General features: G+C 32.3%; 1 protein-coding gene across 1 annotated transcript; it reads right to left on the bottom strand.

Annotated features, from left to right (window-relative positions):
* Positions 1-1,253: 1,253 nt before the first annotated feature.
* On the bottom strand, positions 1,254-4,511 carry LOC115699590 (uncharacterized). Its single transcript, XM_030627078.2, has 8 exons — positions 4,271-4,511; positions 3,741-4,064; positions 2,768-2,839; positions 2,609-2,676; positions 2,380-2,533; positions 2,174-2,254; positions 1,976-2,065; positions 1,254-1,872 (listed from the first exon to the last, which is right to left on the bottom strand). The coding sequence occupies exons 2-8, from the start codon at positions 4,038-4,040 to the stop codon at positions 1,702-1,704; spliced, it is 936 nt and encodes a 311-aa protein (XP_030482938.1). The 5' UTR covers positions 4,041-4,064; positions 4,271-4,511; the 3' UTR covers positions 1,254-1,701.
* Between the last annotated feature and the right edge of the window lie 11,248 nt (positions 4,512-15,759).

Below are 15,759 nucleotides of genomic sequence, written 5' to 3'. Positions count from 1 at the left end.
GATGTTGATTGATATGTAAAAGTAACCGATCCAATCCAATCCACACATATTTATAACAAAATTAAAAAATTATATATACAAATAACATTTTAATGTAAAGAAAATAGTAATTTAAAAGTTTAATACATATAATACGATTATAATGCAAAACTTAATATATAAAATATATATTATATTCTTATATATTTTTTTCTACATACAATTTAAAATAAAATTAAATATTTTTGTTATATATATACAATTTTTTTCTTCCTTTGAATTTGTTATTTGTTATTTTATTTATTTAATGTATTGTTGGAGACATAAAATAGCTATAATTTGTTTTATTTTGTTGCTAGTTATGTGAAAAAAAAAAATATTTTTTCATAAATATTAAAAAGTAACCAATCCAAAGTAACCGATCCAATCCGCACTTTTACAGATTGGATTGGATTTGAGCTATTGTGCGGATTGGATTGGATCCAAAAAATGAAATCCACACTTAGTGCGGATTGGATGTTGTTTGACCAAAAAAGTGCGGATTGGATCGGATGAACAGCCTTAATATACACGTAACAATAACTTAGGTGGCATTTAGTTGGGAGGAATGAAAATATAAGAATAGGAATGACAATAAGAATACGAATGGAATAAAATTTAAAATCCATAAAAAATAAATAAATAAAAAAATCATTAAAAATTTTTTCTTATTATATTAGAATGGTCTTATCTTACTTATTAAAATGGAATAATCATTTTACCAAAATGGTGGAAAGAGCATTCTATTAGAATGGCATTCCAATACTTAATGCAACCAAACAAAGGAATAAAATGAAAATTGTTTCCTTTTCATTCCATTTCATATTATTACCTCCAACCAAATGCCACCTTAGTATATAAACATATTTAGATTGAATTAAATCAATTTTTTTTTTACATATCAATCAATATTTAATCCGTAAAAATACAAATTTTAAATTTTTCAATCTAATCTAAACTAATACAGATATCTGCACTTTACTGATTAAATTATAGCATATAAATTAAAGAGCATTGCTATAAGACACTAGTTGTGCCTAGCACCTTCTCGACATGTCACGTTGCGATTAGTTAGCGATACTCCTTAAAAATTATTATATTAAATTATATGGAACCAGATACTTAGTTCAACCAATAGCGATACTGACACATAAGAGAGTACTAGACACCACTGGTGCCCTATAACTATCTCTAAATTATATTAGAATGAATATTTTTATGAACACCCGAGCAAATAAAGCTAATAGAGCCATAAACATTAGTTTATTAATTATAATAAAAAGGAAGAACTAAGATTGAAACAAAAGATACAGCTAGAGACAGATGTCATTGCTGAACACGATGAGACATTCCAACCATGAGATTATCTACTTTATCCTTTGAAATCGATATTTACAAAGAAAAGGATGAGATAGAGAAAAAGAAAGATAGAAACCAATATGGGCACCACCAAACCAATTAGAAGAGGGTGATGGTAGCCACCATATTTTAATGATGAAATGAATTGGACGTCCACACGCACCAATTTCTCTTCTTTAATAATCTTTTTCATACATTTAAACAGAGGAAAGGTTTTCCACTTATTAATTTTTTTTTTTAATCACATTCCGCTGAATCACTCTCCCTCTCCATGCAATAATAACACATACAACTCCCAAGAATTTCTTGCTGCCTATTACAACCTTAAACAGCTTCTTCAGCTGAACTCAATGCAGGACCTGTTGCTGGTGCTGTTGCTGGTGCTGGTGGCGAAGCTGCTGCTGGTCGTCCTGACGCTATTGCAAACTGCAAACCCCTACGTTGTCCAGATTGCAAAACAAATGCAACTTGTGTTGCTGCCAATGCTGCAGCTTCCTGTTTAGACAAATTGTATAAATATATTAAGACAACTCAGAGTTCAAATAAAATTTACATATGAATGAACATCATCTGAACATGCTAAGTGACAAAATCTCACCTGTCTTTGCCTTCGGCGCTGTAACATACTGATGGCCCAAGCCATGATATAGCAGGGTAGAAGAAAGCCAGCAGCCCGGAGCAAGAAAAGCTGCAAATAATCAAATTTATGAGTAAATGTGAACTTAAATTGATTTGATCTTACAATGCTTTAGAATGCCTACTTAGTAAGGAGAAAGTCAAATGCAATCCCACTTACAGAGAAAAAAGCAGAAGTTTCATCATCTGCATCAGGATCTGTAATGCCCAATGCATGTCGCAAGAGAAGAAGGGCCATTAACTGCCAAAAAGATAACATTAAACTCCAGCTAGATCTGTTTAAGGAAACTGATATGAAAGGAATAATAACTTTAAACATTTAGTGAATCACTAAATGTTTTAAAAGAAAAATTAAGAAAGGCTTACAATTAAGGCAACTGAGCGGCAGTAAGCAGCTCCACTGGCACTAGAAGCAGCATAATCATCATACTCGGCTTCCAGAAAGTGACGCTCTGCTTCTGCAATTGCCAATAGGCGAGGATCCAATTCCAAAGGAGTACCAGATATGGTCCAGCCTCCACTGCAAGAAATATGCACGAGTCAAAAACATCATCCTTTCTCATATTTCAAACATCAAAACAAGAAAATTTCATACCCTATGTCAATGGCAGTTTCATCAGGGTTAGGAGGTGGAGGAGGAGCAGTGTAACCAGGTTGGTATGGCTGCATCAATGATTGAAGAAACCCATTATAAAACATTCAAAATTTTGGAAAACGATTGATACGAGGTGTAGAGAAAGAACATGGAATATACCTGATGGCAGATCTCACAAATTGTATCTCCTTTCTCATTACACCAGTGCTGAACACACTTCCTATGAGCATACTGAACAAAATATAGTGCAATCAGTGATATTCTTAGTCAAGATGACAAATGATAATAGATTAGACCTTACTGCAAGTAAATGAACAGAAATACAAGGAAATGTTAACAAAGTCCTTTCAAGACAATTTGATGGTTCTAACAAAATCCTCTAAATTGGAATTTTCATAAAGAGGCTCCCTCCTATAAACTAGAAAGTTTATTTCACCCAATACAGAAAAAATCTTTAGAGAAAAACATGAGTCAAAGACAAGAACATGACAGGACAAAATGATTCTTAGGAAACATCACCAAATGCTAGATGCTATCCACATTCCTGAAGAATGCTGAATATGAAAATGAACTTAATTGGTGATATGTAAATATTAACAAAAAACACTATGTGGCTACAAAAATCAAAAAATTATCAATGGCAAAAGTCCCTTCTTGAGAGATTGCTGGTGTCATCATACTCAAAGAATCTAATCGATCAACTTATTCAATAGATTTTTCAATGAACATATAAACAAAAATTCAATAGATTTTTCAATGAACATATAAACAAAAAGAGTAACGAATGCCTTGTGTTATTACGTTCTAAATTACCATAACCTATATAATTGTTTTTTCAGAGTACAATGTATTCTTTAATTTTATTTTTACCCCCAGCTCTGCGTCAAGATCATTAACATACTATTTCCAATCCCAACTCTCTCTATTGTGTACAACGTAGAGTCCACTATCACCATCAATGCAGCAAGAACACAATAAAATGGAACTTTTAGAAACAAAATCAAGCAAATCCAACATAAGCCTAACACCTCAACACGTATATAGATCCAATAACACATTTTAGCCATATATATTTACACATAAATATACATACATATGTACTGTTTTAAGGGGGGCCTATAGATTTATATACCTTAAGGCTTCCGCTACAAGCACAAGGCGTCTCCAAATCCTTGATGCTATCCTCCTCCTGGCATATACGACATTCCGCTGATTGAATCAGAGGTTCCTCCTCACCCAAATCTTCATCTTGCTCCAACATTTTCTCCTCCGTCACGGAACTAGATGGCGCAGCTGCGTTCGAGCCAGGTCCGTCAACAGCAGCAGCACCACCAGCCGACCCAGAAACAATCTCAGACGAGTCCAGCGCCACCGGTTGCAAAGCTCCAGGCCTAATCAGACGGTCAACGAACAGCACCAGGTGGTCGCTCATTGCTTTATGAAACCCCGAAAATCCCTAAATCACCGCATTGAACATTCAGAAACCCAAAATTGACCAAACAAAAACAAAACCCTAAAATAGAAGACGAGAAAGGAAACAAAATTCCCCAATTTAAGCCCTTGAAAATCTGGATCACGCTGGACAGAGCAGCGGATCAGAGATTTCCCGAGAAAATCAGAGAAGAAAATGAAAATTAAATATAAGACAACGTAAAACCTGACCTTGAAATCGGCTACGAAAGCGCGTAAATTACTGAGCGAGCAAATCGGAGAACGAAAGAGAGAAAGTTTGTCTTCTTTTTTGTTTGTTGTTTTGGCTGTATATTTAGATTTTTCCTTTGATTTTAAGACAAAAAAGTGGGTTTTGTGCTATTTATAGCGGTCGCTGTTTGAATTCATCTAATTCTAACTTCTAACTTAACAAAGACTCCAGGCGAAGGGGTTTGGTGGCTTATTCCCAACGGCATTGAGGGTAATTTCGTCAATTCATTTATAGTTATATAATGCCGCATAAACTGACTGAATTATTTTTTTAAAAAAAAATCAATTATAAACGGTCACCTATATCCTATTATAGGTGACAGTTTTAAACTGTCGAAAAGTCCACATTAACGACAGTTTTCAACCGTTGTCTATTTTTGGCTGTTTTGCTACAGCTATATAGGCGACGGTTATAAAAACTGACGGAAATACTTTAAACGTTTGTTTAAAAACGTCGGGAAAAACTATTTTTGTAGTACCACTACTACAAAGGTCAGAATTCGCGACAGTTCTAAAAATACTTTTTTGGGGGGACCTTCGCTAAAAAAATTAAGTAACTGTTTAAAATCATCGAAAAAAATTAGTATTCCTGACAGTTTATAACAGTAATAACAGGAATAGGCGAAGATTTTAATTGGAATTCAATTTTTAATGGGCCCTTATGTTGATTTTTATGCCCTAAATAAAACTCCATTTCAATGTAATCCATTTTATTCAACATCAATAAAGAAACAGAAGTATTTTTCATTCATTTGTGTATGTTTTGGTTCATCTTATCAATTGCTTGTCTATTTAATTTATAAATTCATCTGAAACCCTTTTCACATACTTGATCCTGTTTATTGTGTTGTCAACACATTGGAAAGTAAACATGACTATGTGAATAAAGATTCCTAGATTTATCAGACATAGGGTTTTACTGATATGATAATCTACAACAGAGTTTACTTGCATTTGGAGAAATGCTATGTTCTTTCCAGAGCATTGGTTAAAGTAAACCTCAGGTTGGGTGCATGGAGTATGCATCGGAAGGGACCGATATTGAACTTTGACTTAGATTTATTAAACTTACCGTAATATCTATTCAAGTCAATATCGCCTAGTTGATCCTAGATCAAATGATCTTAATCCTGTTATGATTAGGCTCAATCTCAAGAGTGTTATTCGTGTTCTTTGATTTGTTAGTTAAGCCTACTTTTGGGTCAGGGTGATACGTACATTTTGGGAACATGGTAGTGCAATTGAGTGGGAGCGCTAACATAAACATGGGATCTATAGCTTCTATCTGGCGAATAGGAAGTAAAGGATGATCTCCTTCGAGCTTGACCAAATGAAAATAAATGGTGGAGTACTCATTTCACATAAGCTGAAATATCATTTATACGGAGTTAAGTGTTTTAAGGATAAAATACATTGTAGGGTGTAACGGTAATCTAATCCCTTTACAGTGTAGATCATTCATATAGAGGATCATTGATCAAATTAGGATTATAACAATGGATAACTAATGATGTGTCTATATGGTGGAACATATAGAGCATTCTATATACTGAGAGTGCAATTCTAAGTTCTATGCGTGGATTCAACGAGGAATTAATAAGTCAGTGAATTTAGGTTATAAATTCTTGATCTGCTTATTGGAAGCTCGGTTATATAGACCCATGGTTCCCCCACTAGTTGAGATAATATTACTTGTAAGACTCATTTAATTGGTTTTGATTAATCAATTATAATTCTCAAGTTAGACTATGTCTATTTGTGAATTTTTTCACTAAGTAACGGCGAAATTGTAGAGAAAGAGTTTTTAGGGCATATTTGTTAATTATGATACTTTGTACGGTTCAATTAATAAATATGATAAATGATAATATTATTTAATAATTATTTATAGTTATTAAATAGTTAGAATTGGCATTTAAATGGTTGAATTTGAAAATTGGCATTTTGAGAAAATGAGATGGAGAAATGATAAAACTGCAAAATTGCAAAAAGTGAGGCCCAAATCCATATATAGCCATGGCCGGCCACTTTTATAGGGTTTATCATCTGATATTTTCATTATTTTAATGCCAAATAATTCAAACCTAACCCTAGTGGAATGCTATAAATAGATAGTGAAGGCTTCAGGAAATTTACACTTTTCACATCTGATTTCCTTCAGAGAAAAACCTGAGCCTTCTCTCTCTAACCTAGCCGCCACCTATACTCTCTTCTTCTCTCTTGAATTTCGAACCTCTTAGTGATAGAGTAGTGCCCACACACAGCAAGTGATACCTCAATCATAGTGAGGAAGATCGTGAAGAAAGACATTCAACAAGAAGGAATTTCAACACTAAAGAAGGAGAGAAAGAGATCCAGGTTCAGATCTTGATAATACTCTGCGACAGAAAGGATACAAGGGGTTAGAGATCTGAACGGAAGGAGACATAATATTTCGCTGCACCCAATGTAAGGTTTCTGATACTTTATATGTGTTTATTTCATAATCGTTTTAGAAGTTCATATTTAGGGTGTTAATCAACATACTTGTAAGTAGATCTAAGATCCTGGTAAAATAATTTCCAACAACTGGCCTCAGAGCCATGGTAATTGATTTGCTTGCAAGAAATTTGGACTTAAAACGATTTGTTTGTGTTTTGGATGGTATCATGTTGTTTTGTGTGTTGTATGATGATTGATTGATGTTTGTGAATTTTCGTGAAAAATAATTGAATATCTGTTTCTGGAATTATTTTTATTGGATAGTATGGAAAAAATTAAGCAATTTACTTTTTTACAGAACTCAATTTCGATTTAATTTGAATTAGTTGTGATTTTTTGAAGTTTCGAAAAATATCAGGGTGGTGCAACTACCCACGAGCGCGGATGAGGGGCATCCCTCGGACAGCACGCGCATAGACAAGATTTTGTCTGAAACCGAGCCTCGCGCGCGAAGAGGCTGCATGCAGCCTCCTGCGCCGAGGTTTCTCGATCGTGCACCCTGCCTTGCGCGCGCGGACAGTATGCACAGCATATTGTCCGTACAGCTCGCAATTTTTTCGTTTTTCTTCAATTTTTCTTGCTATTTCATGGAATTAACTTCTGATTTTTTGTGTAGTTTTGTATTTTGATTTTTACTTTTCAATTTTCAAATCTAATATCAGAAATAAATTAATTTGAATTTTTTAAATTTAATTTTAGATATTAGTGTAATTTGAATTTGAAAACAAGTAAAAATCTATCTTTTTTGCTTGATTTAATATCTTATTTTTAAATTTGATTATTTTATCTTATTTTTTAAATTTAAAGGTCAGATATTAAATATTTTTTAAATTAATTTTTTTTTAAAATTATTTGACCTTATTTAAATTTAAAATAAGATTACTATAATCATGTAATTTTAAATAGAAGTAAGATATTTTGCTAACTTTTAAATTTTGTTATTTTTTTTTATTTAAATTAAATTATAAAATCTGAAAAATATTTATTTTTTTTTATTTTATATTTAATTTATAAAATAACTTTAAAAATTTAAAAGGTGGTTAGCAATTATTTTTTGAAATGATATTTAGGTTAGTTGAAACCTAATTTTTCAAAAATTGTAGGTTTAATTTTAATTTTTTTTATTATTATTTTATTCTTAAAAACCGAATTTTTTTTTATATATTTAAATATTTTCGAAAATAATTATTTAAAATTAAATAAATCCTACATCCAACTATCCAATTCATCTTTTGCAGGAGTATGTGTTTTAGCTTGTTTGTAAGTTTTATAAAACCTATTATAGCTTGATCTAAATTGCCATGGTTAACTTGTTGACAGATCCAATGATCTGATTTTAACCCATGGTTCAATTGACGATAGGTCAAGTAAATAATTTGTAACAGGTATATTTACAATCTTCTTTCATCTGTGTATGACCTAGCAACATGATAGGATCCATCCAAATGTGTGCCTGTGTGAGCCTATATGTTTAATTTTGTTATAGATGCATATAGGTTGTTGTTGCTAAATAAAATATCATAATTTTTTATAGATTTTATTTAGGCTCATTTAGTTTTTGGGCCTATTCAATTAAAGAACAGTTATCCATTTTAAGGTTAAATTCCTCTCTTTTGGACCTTGTGTGAGAGTTGGGAGCCATAGTAGTGGGTACGACATACTGAACCCAGCCCCCCCTCACATGAACTACCCCAATTGTGAAGGCCCATTTGCCTGATTTGGATAACTGTACTAGGTTAATTAAATTAGTTTAACCTAATAAAATTGATTAGCAACATAATTAATTTCATTTATTTTGAAATTAATTTAAGAAAACCATAGTTTAAAGAATTATATTCTAAGCTAAACTATATGTATTTTCTTGTATTTAATTAAATATAGAATTATAACCAACTAGATTCTTTCTGAAACTTAATTTAAATTTTTCATTAAATATTCCTATTTAAGTTGAAAATTAGTTATCTCTAACTAATCAACTTAAATCTGAATATCTTTTGAATTTCAAATTTAAATAATTTAAGTTGAGGAATTTTAGGAATTGGTTATTAAGATTCTTTAGATATTTTTTTAAGTTGATATTTTTTAAAAATATTAACTTAAAATGGAATATTTTTAAATTAAGTGGTTATAACTTAATTTATATTTAATTAAATCTAATTTGAAAGATATTTAAGTTGTTTTTTTTATTATTCTTCTAAACAACTTAAACAAGATATTTTTTCAAATTTATTCTGTTTTAAATTTCGAATTTATTTTTCGAATTTAAATAATAATTGAAATTTAATTAAAGTTGATTTTTTATTTAAACCAACTTTAATTTGTAATTTTTTATTATTATAATACGGAATAAGTGATTAAATAAAATACAGATTTTAAAATAATGAGCTTTAATCAAGAGACATTCGATCTCCATTGTTGGTCTTACAATAGTTAAATTTTTTTAATATAACCTCGAGACGCTAGACTTCGTCCCCCTTATGGATGGTTATTCGTTGAAAACTTTTAACACCGTAAGATCTCATTTGATAAGTGTTTTGTGAGTTTTCGTCTCTATTAGACTCTCCCCTACGGTGACTACTTAGAGATAAACTCATAAAACATGAAACAATGGTGGAAGCTCATAAAATGAGAATAACCTTGACTCTCGCCTACCGGGACAACGTTGGATTCTCATTTTGATCGAATAAAAGGTTGCTAAAATGGTTTTATTTTAGATGAGCTGACTACTCTATTCAACTAATGTTATCTTTGACTCTCGCCTACCGGGACACTATATTTCATTATGTTGAAAACCTTGGAAAATAAACTATGTTAGATTTAGTATTTTTATAACATATGTGATTATTTGTTATTTTCTGAACTTGTGTATGAATTTGAACTAAAACCTTACTTCTGTTTTATTGATGTATTGTAGTGCCAATAACCCTCATCCCATTCCACTCCTAGTTAAAATCTTAGCAAACAAACTTGAAGTTATAAACTCCTTGTCAGAGTAATACTTCACATATGCTCATGATGAACATAAAATTCCAGAAAGCAGGTTAGCTGGGAATTGTTCACTCTGAAGAGCAAATAGTTCATAACTCCATAAATCCTACTATTTCAAGCTTAGTTGAGAAGATAAGAGAAAGTGATTCCACTTCCTCAAGTTATACTTCACAACAAAATGAACCAGCAAGAACAGCAAATCACAAACGAATAAGCAGTGATGCTTTAGTCTTCGAATCATGTGTTTTAGAGAATGATAAAACCATTTGGATTCTTGATTCTGGGTCTACAAACCATGTAAGTTGTTCATTGCAATTGCTTGAGAATTGGAATTATTTGAAATCCGGAGAGTTGAAACTTAAGGTTGGTAATGGCGAAATGGTTTCGGTTAGAGCTAGAGGAAAAGCCAAACTCAAGTTTCAAAACAGAATTTTGGAATTAGACAATGTCTTATACATTCCAAATTTCAGTAGAAACTTGGTTTCTGTTTCATGCTTACAATTGCAACAATATAAATTAGATTTTTCGAGTTCTGGTTCTACCATTTCTCGAAATGACATTCATATTTGTGTTGCATCCATGGAACAGAGGCTTTATGTTCTTAGACCAGAAACACCATTTGCCCTACATAACGAACTTTTTAAAGTAGCTAAACCAAGAAACCACAAAAAGCAAAAGATCGATGATGATAATGAAACATATCTATGGCATTTACGTTTGGGTCACATAGGCTATGACAGACTAAATAGTCTAACCAAAGACGGTCCATTGAAAAATGTCGTCTTAGGTGAATTACCTGTTTGCGAGTCTTGCCTAGAAGGAAAGATGACCAAACGTTCTTTCTCTGCAAAGGGAGAGCGTGCCAAACAACCCCTAGGGTTAGTGCATTCAGATGTTTGCGGACCTTTGAATGTAAAAGCCCGAGGTGGTTATGAGTACTTTGTCACTTTCATTGACGATTACTCTAGATATGGACATATTTACCTTATGCATAAGAAATCTGAAACATTTGAAAAGTTTCAGGAATTTCACGCATTGGCTCAAAACCAATTGGGTAAAACATTAAAGATCTTGCGAACTGATAGGGGTGGAGAATATATGGATATGCAGTTCAAAGATCATTTAATTGAAATTGGAATTGAATCCCAATTAACCGCCCCTAGCACTCCACAGCAAAATGGAGTTGCAGAAAGACGGAATCACACGCTTTTGGAAATGGCTAGGTCCATGCTTTGTTATTCAACTCTATCCACATCCTTCTGGGGATATGCAATTCAGATGGCAACTGACATTTTAAATGTTGTTCCATCTAAATCAATCCCTAAGACACCTTTAGAACTATGGAATGGTCGTACACCTAGTTTACGCCATTACTGAATCTGGGGGTGCCCTGCTCATGTCTTAAGAAAGAAAGACGGCAAACTTGAGTCACGAACTGAAGTTTGCATGTTTGTCGGAAATTCTAAAGAGACTAGGGTGGACTATTTTATAGTCGCAAGGATGATAAAGTGTTTGTTTCCACAAACGCAACTTTCCTTAAAGATGACTATATTAAGAATTTCAAACCACAAAGTAAAGTAGTGTTGGAGGAAATGCTTTCAGATGTAAGTCCTTCCAATGTTCCGTCCTCTTCCACTCGAGAAGAGGACAATCCCACTCCCTCAGTCGAACCAACTGAGAAAACTACTGCTAAAGTTCCTGTTTAGAAGATCACTGCTCCTCGTCGTAGTGGGAGGGTTTCAACAAAACCAGCTCGTTATGGCTTGGATGGTGAAATCGATATGGTCGTTGGTGACGGTATTGAAGACGACCCATTAACCTATAAACAGGCAATGGCTAGTCCGCAACAGAAACGATGGTCAGCCGGCATGGATCCAGAAAAGGATTCCATGAAAAAGAACAAGGTCTGGGAATATGTAGACACACCCGATGACTATCGTCCAATCGGATGTAAGTGGGTTTACAAGAAGAAAAGAGGAGCTGGAGGCGAAGTCGAAACTTTTAAAGCTAGACTTGTAGCCAAGGGTTATACCCAAAGAGAAGGTGTGGACTATGAGGAAACTTTTAGTCCTGTTGCCATGCTCAAATCCATCCGAATTCTTCTCTCCATAGCTGCTGCTTTCGATTATGAAATCTGTCAAACGGATGTCAAGACTGTTGGAATTTATTTTACCAGGATCTTAGATCTACTCACAAGTATGTTGTTTAACACCCTAAATATGAACTTTCTAAAACGATAAATAAACACATATAAAGTTAAGAAAACCTTACATTGATGCAGCGGAATTAATGTCTCATTCCACTCAGATCTTTAACCCTTGTATCCTTTCTATCGCAGAGTATTATCAAGATCTGAGCCCGAATGTCCTTCTCTTTGTGTGTGATCCTTCACAGTCTTCCAATCTATGATTGAGTTACCACTTACTGTGTGTGGGCACTTACTCTATCACTAAGGTTCGAAATTTATGAAGAGGAAAAGAGAAAGGGGATTTCGGCTATAAAAGAGAAAAAGGAAGGCTCGGTTTTCTGAAGAGAAAATTTTATGACAGAAAAGCTTATTCAAAGTTATGAAAAAGTTGTGATTTGACTGAGCCATCACTTTCTATTTATAGGCAACTACTAGGTTTAGGTTAGGAATTATTTGGCATTAAAATAATGAAAATATCAATTTGAAAAACCACTTTAAGTGGGCGGCCATGGTGTGTAATGGGCCCCACTTGGTTTTTGCAGTTTTCACAAATTTTATTTCTATTTTCTCAAAAACGCCAATTTTCCAATTCTAACCATTTAAATGCCAAAACTAATTATTTAATAACTAAAATAGATTATTAAATAATATTGTCATTTAATTTAATTATTAATTAGACATATAAAGTCTATTAATAAATAAATAAACCTAGAAACTCTTTTCTTTACAATTTCGCCCCTGCTTAGTGAAAATTCACAAATTAGAGATAGACTAACTTTAGAATTATAATTGATTAATCACAAATCAATTATTGAGTCTTACAAGCAGTATAGTCTCAACTAGAATGGGGACCATGGATCTATATGCTGAGCTTCCAATAAGTGAACCGATTTTACTAAGTAAATTCCTACTTATTAATTCTTCGTTGAATCCACTCTTAGAACTTAAAATTGCACTCTCAGACTTATATAGAGCATATTATATGTTCCACGATATAGATATGATATCTCATTGAACCATTGTTATAATCTTATTGTGATCAAAGATCCTCTATATAGATGATTTACATCGAGATGGGATAATTTTACCGTTCTCACCCCTCAATGTATTTTGCCCCTTAAAACACTTAGCTACCTGTAAATGATGTTTAGTGATCTAAGAATTAGTCACTTAAACAAGAGCTCATCCATTTACTTCTATTTAGTTAAGCTCGAAGGGAATCATCATTTAACTTCTATACACCAGTAGAAGCTATACATTCCATATTTATGTTCAACACTCCCACTCAATCATACTATCATGTTCCCAAAATATACGTATTACCCTGACCCAAAAGTAGGCTTAACTAATAAATCAAAGAACATGAATAGTACTCCTGAGTTGAGCCCAAACATATCAGGATTTAGATTCTTTTAATCTTAAGATCAACTACTGATATTGACTTGGACAGATATAACGGTAAGTTTATAATATCTTAACTAAGTTGCAATATCGGTCCAGTCCAATGTATACTCCATACATTCGAAACTAGTATACTTTACCAATGTCCTGGAAAGAACATAACACTTACTCCAAGTGTAAGTACACATCATCGCTGATTATCACATTAGTGTAAATCGAAAACACTAATGAAACAGGGACTTAGTCTTTTGATTCATATGATCACAATCACATTCCACTGTGCTGACGATACTGTAATTGTGAATAAACATATGATCTGGACTTAACTGATTTTGTGTGTAAATGTAATAAACATATTAAACCATTAGCATGTAAAATTCATGCAAACATAAATCACTTCAAATTTTTTATATTGATAACTAATCAGATTGTAAAGGGTTTTATTTAGGGCACAAAACCCAACAAACTCCCATTTGCACTAACATAAAACAAAGTGTGCAAATAAGTCAATATGATATCTTAATCTTCAGATCAAGTGTAGTATATTTGAATCCACCCAAACTTCTGGAAACTAGTTCATAAATACATTTATGAAACATCCTTTACTATATGCATTACTCATCAAGGGATACTGAAATCCTTACTGTTTTAAAGTTCATCTGAATAAACAGAAAACATATCTCTCATATTTTGAAATATGGAATTGAGATAATACAGTGTAGACTTTTCTTCAGTAATATAACTTTCTGGTAATTTCGACTTTACAAAGTTATAATTCTTTTCTGGTAGAGCTTGAATTATTATAGAATAACTCCTCCACCCTCAAAGTAACCACCATCTCATAATTTCGAATGAGTTGGTGAAGATACAAGGATAACTGATATACAGTTCCTTAATATCTAACATATAGATCACTTTCATAAATCTTTCTTGAGTATCTTCTAATGTTCCATATTTGATTACATCTCAGATAGCTCCCACTCAATAGCAGATGTCTGGTTAAATAATGCATTTAACCTCTTTATTGTTTGGAGAGTTATCTAGTTGTGACTTTTGTATTAGTCTGAAACTTTAAGTTTCTTTGAAGACTAAGTCATCAACATAGCAGACTAGTATTTGAAGTGAAAAATACTTTCTAGAGATTAAGTAATCAAAATTAAGATACCATAAAATTTTATGAGGATTAAAATTCTTGGTTCAAGTCATTCGAATAGACTGAACTAGAGTTCTTTTATCTTATTCTTATAATTCTGATAAGTTATATCTATCCACATGAATGGTTAGATTTGCTTTTCAGGAGTGTTCTTAAGTTCCTATCACAAGTGTCAACCTAATGAAGATGGGTATAGAATTTTAAAATTCTCCCACTCAATTAAGGTAGTGTGAAACTTTATCAAAGAACTTTTATAGGTATCATTTTACTACAACAGTAAAACTAAATTGGAACATACAATCAAGATCAAGGATTTATATTGATAATAGCTAAGTCATTATATTACTTCCATGTTTAAAGAAAATATGTGTTACATAGGGTATTGTGGATAAATTCCACCCCTAAGTATATAGAGATTATGATCCACCCCTAAAGGTCGTAAAGATCATGATTCTCTAAGTGTGATAGAGTTTATGTGGAGTTGAATACAATCTAGAGTTCATTAGATATAAAAGATCATTGAACTGCATAGTTTTCTTAACTTTTCTCCATCCCTATCAGATCAAAAGATCCTTTTATTAAACAAATTCTTAATAATTGTATTAGAATTAACAATTATTAATAAACATAGAAATAGTTTCTAGTGTTTATTTAATATAACTCTATGAAGAGTTGTAAATATTATAGAATTTGCATCAATAATAAAAACACTTACACATACAAACATACAAATATAATGTGGTAATAGATAAAGTAAATGAAGCTCAATCTCATAAATTGCAATTTGTTTGAAATAGAAAATAAAATAAACTTTATTAATAATAAAAAAAATGTATTGCAACAATATGAGAAAAACAGGGATAAAAATCCTTAACTAAAATTCGAAATCCAAATTGTCTTTAAACTAAAACAATTAATTCAAAAAATAGATAAAAGAGCTTGATCTTCATCTTGGACGATCTTCACCCTTTGTCCAGCTTTCCGATCCAACTCATGAAGATAACATCTGAGTTCAAGTAGCTTGGCCTATAAGAAGAAGAAAGAAATAAACAAAGTTAGTCCAGAATTCTAAATCCAATTGGATAATAATTCACTAAAACTCTTAAAGTTTATAGAAAGAAATACCTTGTTTCTTTGCAAGAAGTTTAGGACACTGGGGTTTCCAATGACCTTTCTCATTGCAGTAGAAACACTTTCCTTTGAGTGTATCACCAGAAGCAGCAGCCTTTTTGTTTTTCA

The sequence above is a fragment of the Cannabis sativa genome, chromosome 8 (genome assembly GCF_029168945.1).
Source record: "Cannabis sativa cultivar Pink pepper isolate KNU-18-1 chromosome 8, ASM2916894v1, whole genome shotgun sequence".
NCBI lineage: Eukaryota > Viridiplantae > Streptophyta > Magnoliopsida > Rosales > Cannabaceae > Cannabis > Cannabis sativa.
This window is presented reverse-complemented; position numbering and strand designations above follow the sequence as displayed.

Bases quoted from the DNA above. Each gene is read 5' to 3' on its own strand.
- LOC115699590 (XM_030627078.2), bottom strand. From the start codon at position 4,040: ATGAGCGACCACCTGGTGCTGTTCGTTGACCGTCTGATTAGGCCTGGA. The intron at 2,840-3,740 runs GTATATAAATCT...TATTTTGTTCAG, and splicing joins CTTGTAGCGGAAGCCTTAAG to TATGCTCATAGGAAGTGTGT. The intron at 2,677-2,767 runs GTATATTCCATG...TCATTGATGCAG, and splicing joins TTTGTGAGATCTGCCATCAG to CCATACCAACCTGGTTACAC.